General features: G+C 39.3%; 1 protein-coding gene across 1 annotated transcript in view; it reads right to left on the bottom strand.

The window, feature by feature from the left end:
• Positions 1-210: 210 nt before the first annotated feature.
• The window catches only part of ABCC4 (ATP binding cassette subfamily C member 4), a 211660-nt gene continuing 205450 nt past the window's right edge, over positions 211-6420 (bottom strand). Inside the window, exons 33-34 of the mRNA XM_018568481.1 lie at positions 3985-4119; positions 211-337 (exon numbers count right to left, since the gene is read on the bottom strand). Coding sequence (XP_018423983.1) covers positions 248-337; positions 3985-4119 — 225 coding nt within the window. The 3' untranslated portion in view covers positions 211-247. The remainder of the gene's footprint in view (positions 338-3984; positions 4120-6420) is intronic.

Raw genomic sequence — 6420 nt, 5'->3', positions numbered from 1 at the left:
ACCAAATTTTAAGTGACGCAGTTTAATCATAATCCAACATGTCCATACTACAATTAAGTATCTGGAAAAGTACAGCAGTGATTATATCAAACTGCTATCAATAACCACGGACATGTATGTAGCGAGACCACTGGCATTTAAAGACATCTAAAAACCAATGGAAAGCCCTGTCAGTACGCATTGGGTGCCAAAGGCTACCATGATTGCTACGTGAAGGCACTTTTTTAAGAAAACAAAACAAATTTTGTCAAAGAGCAGTTTCAAAAATAATAAATGGTTCAGATGGATCCCTGGAAGTAATTTTCTTGTTGGCTTCCTGGATTCGGTTCAAAGACACCTGAAAAAAAAAAATCAGAAAGTACAAATAAAGTTGACTGATAAATGGAAAAATAAAAATAAAACAATTATATAGGGTTATGGTGAGATAAAAAGAGCCAAGAAGCCTTCCACTGGAAGTACAGCAGAGCATTATATGGCAAGTTTTAAAATGGTCATGCTGCACCGCTTTTCTAGAAGGGAAGTTTTTAAACCAGCCTGCCACAAAAGTTAATCTTTCTTTTGCTTTCACCTGCTCCATTCAGCCAGCTAAAGCAAAGACATGAAGCAACTTGGAACAAAAGGCTTGGCACTCTCTTCCAACCCCCATGCAATGCCAAACCACCCAATCATGTGGGAGGAAAAACCTGAAAGTTCTCTTTGTTCCTGCCTCCAAACACAGAAATACAGGAGTGAAGATAACGTATGTCCATCTGGGCATAGCAGCAGGTAAGCGGACCTGCTTGCTGTGTTCTGCATTGCATAGCACAGGTTTATCTTAATGTTTTTTTATCTATATCACTGTTGTTTTTACCTTTATGTAGGCCAAGGTTTTCATTTCTTAGCTCGTAAGCGTTGATGGAGGAATATGCTTTATTTATTTTTTATTCCATTTAATAAGAAACGTGTATACCCAACTTTAGTTAAAATGGAACAATTAGCATTTTAAATTGACTTACTGTCGGTCGGTATGACTGTAAGTGAACCTTAGGAAGAATAATTCTTCCCTTGAAATGTTCTTCATTACAGTGCACCCGTAAATTGTGTTTACCCCACATAAGCACAGGTCATGACCTGACTGACTCCTTAGCTTAATATCTCTGCCCGCAATCATTTTTTTAAAGGTCTTTCCACAATCTTGGTCTAAACCATTTGCTTATTGGTTTGTTGGGAAGCAATGGTATGTGAATATCTTCTGGTTTAAAAAAGGTGATGTCTACACAAAAAAGCAAGCTATTGACATAAAACAAACAGTTTAATCTGTAAAAAAATCAGGAAATACCCTAGTACATCATCCCAACAATGAGCTGAATTAATTGCCAATAAACCAAAATGATACACTGGCTGTTATCCCAATGTGTATTGATGTAAAGCGCAGACACATTACATTGATAAGACCAAGTCACTTTATGAACTGAAAACACGAAGATAAATTAAACAGCGTGACAAAAGCACGAGGAAACTAGAGTCAGCAAAAAGGTTTCTCATTTTCACACATAAAACCAAAAACACAATAGATTCGGATGTTAATATCAGCTTGTAATCCTGATATTTTACAAACTATGATTGACAAGCATTGAAACTTCAAGGTACATATATTTGAAAGATCAGTGTTTAATTTGTAGCAGAGAGCAGTTACAAGGCCCATAGAAATGTGATCTGTGGATAGTATAGCACAATAATAAAATGGAAGGCTAAAGCTCTGACAAAGCCTCATCCAAGCAACTTCTTTAAAGCGTAAGATGATCCCAAGTAATAGAAGATGTATTTTTTCTTCACACCATGCCTTTCAGCAGCTGAATCCTAGCGATTTCTAGCTGAACTAGACGAGATACAGGTTCCCTGATAAATGTATAATCAGAATATAAAAGGATTGAAATGCTGTCAAGTTTCACTGTTACACAATCGGCAGTTTTTAGGAGCTGTATGGTATCTCTATGCTTTGACAGATGCGCATAACAAAATGAAATAATGTCAAGACTTGTGTGCTCTTATCTGCCACTGTGTATGCTGGAAAAAAGGGACTTCAAATGCAATTTTTTTCTTCTGCACAGCTGAATGTGAAAAGTTTTGTTTGAACCTTCAAAAGGCAAATGCAATCTTCAAACGTTGACATCTGTCACGAGCTGGGCCAAAAATAATGTACAGCGTCTTGGAATTATGTTTACAAAATACATATAGAAGAACTGCCATAAACGGATGTTTGACAATAATACGCTTTTCCTGTATGGTTTAATATGATTTCTCTATGTATACAATTTAGACTACTGAATAGAGACAGAAGTGGCCGTACTGTGCAGCTACTAAACTATGCTGCAGTGACTTGCCTAAAGCTTGTATAATGCATTAAACATGGCCAAAATTGAGATGCACTGGCATATTGCTATGAGACCCTGCTAAGCTGCTCCAGGGCTGAAAATTCATTTTAATATTAACTTGCTTGAACTGAAAACGATATATACATGTACCTATTCACCATATGTTTGACATTATTGTAAACCTAACAATAATACAGTACGTGAAGTCATTCGAAGGACAGGAAACTTGGACCAGTTTTTCCCATGTGAAAAAGGTAAACTCTACTATGTTTACTATACAACCATGCTATTCATAGTGGAAGTACATAAATACCAGGGGATCACACTGTATTGTTAGGACATGTCAAAAAATCTTTCTCTTGCTTCCAAGAGAAGCAGGTTTATATGCACTATCCATATTTTAGGATTTTAGGGAATGTTTACATGGGTGCTTTCTTTAGGCCTTTGTTATGTTGCATCAGATTCTGTTCAACCCAGAACACTGCCACTAAAACACCTCAGGAACAGAATGCAAACAAACATGTCACACTATGAGCTCTATTAATAAGCCTGTGGGTGAAACATGTGAGAGGTTGTAGGCGGTTGGGGGTGTGCAGTGCTGGCATTTGTTGTTTTATACACTTTTATTTACTGATATACTGGATTTGCTGTGAATTTGAATAAAGTCTGCAGTATTGGAATTCTCTGGATAGTGCGGTCTGTTTTTATACTGCTGCATTCCACGGTGGAGACGCACCTATTAGACCAGCACCTGGGGAGTCCTGATGGTGGCTAAGGAATTGGAACGGTGAGATTTCCTTTGGCTAAACATGTCGCACTGTTTTATGCTTAGCAATGACTCTCACTGCCATGGTACATTTGAAAGGTCGCTATCCGTAAGATTCAATTCTGGCCATCTCCCTTCCCTGCAGCCTGTTGTGAAAAGGGGGACTGGCAGTAATGTTCAATGACTAATATTTTCAGTCACTTCAGTAATTATATACATTTCAAGCTTTTCATTTTTGGACTGGCCAACTGAGTACAACTATTAACTTTAAAAAAAACTTAAGACCAATGAAAGGAAAAACATTCAGAACGTATCTACACCCTCAGAAGAAAGTTTCTGTATACGCATTGGGCAAATTATCAACACTTGGAGAAAAACACAAGCTACATTTTAGGGTTTTTTAGACAACCCTGCACTGTGTTCATTTTCTAGAAGGGGAAGCAGCACATACTTTCCATCCATCTGCTGATCCATGTGACTGGTGGTATGGAGGTGCTGTCACTCTCTGTCCTGCCTCCATACAACGCAGCACTTGAAACCAAAGCAGCCAGTTGCCAGTACTATCATATGAGTAGGGGGAGTGTCCTTAGCACTGTGCAGCTTTCAAACCTATGATGTCCACATTGCTTTTGCAGAAAGCTGCAGTGGCTAAACTGGGCATCAGAGAGACGGCATGGAGGGTAAATACGTGCCCATTACCGTTCCTAATATAAAGCAAACCTGTTACTTTTCAATAAAAGGGAAAAGTGCAGATTTGCTTTACGCTGCAGATGTCTTTCAAATTACTGCCCGTTTTTGGATGCCTGTCAGCTGCAAAAAGATGGTTAGAGAAAATCCTGAATATATAGAGAAAAAAAAACTCACCTGTTTGGCTATTTCTGTAAGAGCAGAGGCTTCTGTCCTTCCAACTTGTTGCACCATTTTGTAGAAGAGGCTTTCTTTATTTTGTAGCAAGTTGTAAGGTTCATCAAATTCTTTAACTCTTCCTGAATCAAGCACCTATATAAACAAAATCTAAAGTTAAAATCACAGCAAACACTTACCATATCAATCCAGATTACACAAGAACAATATGGAATTACACATAAGGGTTATAAATTCTATTTTCATGCTATATTTGTATATTTTGTCCTGAAAGGAAAGGGATAAGATGCATACTGGGTATGAACATTTTTGCTATAAAAAGAAAAGCACCATGTGCAAAGTCAACATTATGTAGCCAGCCATTCCTCTGTAACAAGATCGCATTCTCGGGTCCTCCCTGGACTGCAGCGGCGTCATAGACAGCTGCGCCGTCACACGGTGCGCTCCACGGTGGTACACGGCGGCCGTGTGACGCGCAGGAGAGCCCCGCCTCCATAAACTCCGGCTCCATAAATAGTGACCGGCCGCTACACAAGGTGTTCCACTATTGCCGTGAACGCCTGTGTTCGGTTCGCTCACTCGGGACAGCAGTAGGCTCATCAGGCTCACAGGGAATCTACCTCCAGTCTGTTCTTCCAGGAAATCTACCTGAGTGCTGTGCAAGTCTATTGGAGACCGCAAGTATCCTTGTGTCAGGCAGTTCAATGCTGTATCTCTCTCTATTGGACGTACCTGGTGCTATACGTATTACTGGAGTTATTTCCATATCACTTGCTGTATGTTATGTTATTGGCAGTGCACAGTGCTATGCAGGTCACCGCACTTATTGCTATTCAATCCTGCTGTGCTATTGGTGGTACAGGGTGCTAGATGTATGCAGGAGCTGTTGCTAATCACTTGCTGTATGCTGGGCAATTGGGAGTGCATGGTGCTATAAGCAGTACTGGAGCTTCACTGTTGTTCACACCATTGAATGTGGCCATAGAGTTGCATTGGAGGATTGAGTTCCTGCTCTTACGTACCACCAGTTTCTATACGAACCCATCATGTTGCGCACTCACTACTAGGGTGGATTACGATGAAATAACCATTTCAAGTAGCATCCTATAAATACTTCGGCAGATGATTTCGTGGATCCAAACTCTCCCTTGAGACTGAGAGTGAAACCTGGAACCCAAACTGATATGCCGCAACAGGACTAGATAGGTTAGGTACTAGAACTGCATATGTGTCAATCTCCACAGTTGTGATCCTCAAATAATCCGTCAGGTGCTTTACATCCTCAAACCACGGAGCGCTCTTTGCAGTGTTAAAGCTGAAGCCAAAGCATCTATAAAAACCACAAATGAATGCAGCTCAATATTTAATAACCACCTCTCTACTGCTGTATTGCAAAAAAAGGCAGGGAGGGGGACATGCATTTCTGGAGTGGCTTTTAAAAAATGGTGCTACAAAGCACACGCTCAGACAGCCAGTGTTCCCATTGGTCTTCCTTTCTTTGCATGCTCTTGGAATGCAGAAGGTATTGGTTGGGTAGTGTGAGTTAGAACGATTTATTAAATATATTTCTAATATTGGTTATAAATATTTTCTTTTACAAATGTTTTAGTGTTTTTGGTGCAACCATGTTTATACATTAAGATCAGAGAAGAAGCTTCTGAACAGCTTGGTAAAAATCATTTTTCAGTTGAGGAATATGATTAGAACACTCTAGCTGTACAACATATTAAACTATAATAACTATAAATACTACAATAACATTTGAGTGCTTTGTAGTGGGGTACACAAGATCAAAGTGATTTAGTGAGCCTGAAATTGCACCAAATGTGCTTGTCAAGATGTATAGTGATCATGCTTTTGTTTCACCTATGGATAGAGGGCGGGGGAGGTATAGAAGTATAAAGGCTGGATGAGATATGTACGTGAAAAATAATTCTGGAAGGGTTGTAGGATGAACAGATGGGAGGTGGGAGATGCTGAAGGAGGAGTGTGGTGTTGGGCCCCACTGATCTAGACACATAGGTGCTGATTCACTAAAGGCAAATAGGCTATTTTACTCTGCAAGGGATTTTTTTTTGCAAGGGGATTTTCCCTTCGCTTAGTAAATGAGATGAAGCTCTGCTGACTTCCAACATCCAATCATGTGCAAGCAAAATACTATTTCTTTTATCTTTCTTGCACATGATTGGGTGTTTTTTGCAAAGCAAATTTTCACCAAATTCACTAAGCTAAGGGAAAATCCCATTGCAAAGTGAACAGCTTATTTGCCTTTTGTAAATCAACCCACAAGTACCTATATTATTAGTAGGCAAGGTGTAGGTAAATATAAAGCAAATACAAATCTGTTAATGTATGGAACTACTTTTTATCCATAGACTATTTGTTTTCTCCCTACTGTGATAATATTAGTGATATGTAGCAATCCTGCCACAGCAG

Source organism: Nanorana parkeri, unplaced genomic scaffold (genome assembly GCF_000935625.1).
Source record: "Nanorana parkeri isolate BGI_ZX_2015 unplaced genomic scaffold, ASM93562v1 scaffold1195, whole genome shotgun sequence".
NCBI classification, from domain to species: Eukaryota; Metazoa; Chordata; class Amphibia; order Anura; family Dicroglossidae; genus Nanorana; species Nanorana parkeri.
The sequence above is the reverse complement of the archived record's forward strand: the minus strand, read 5'-3'. Positions and strand labels throughout refer to the sequence as shown.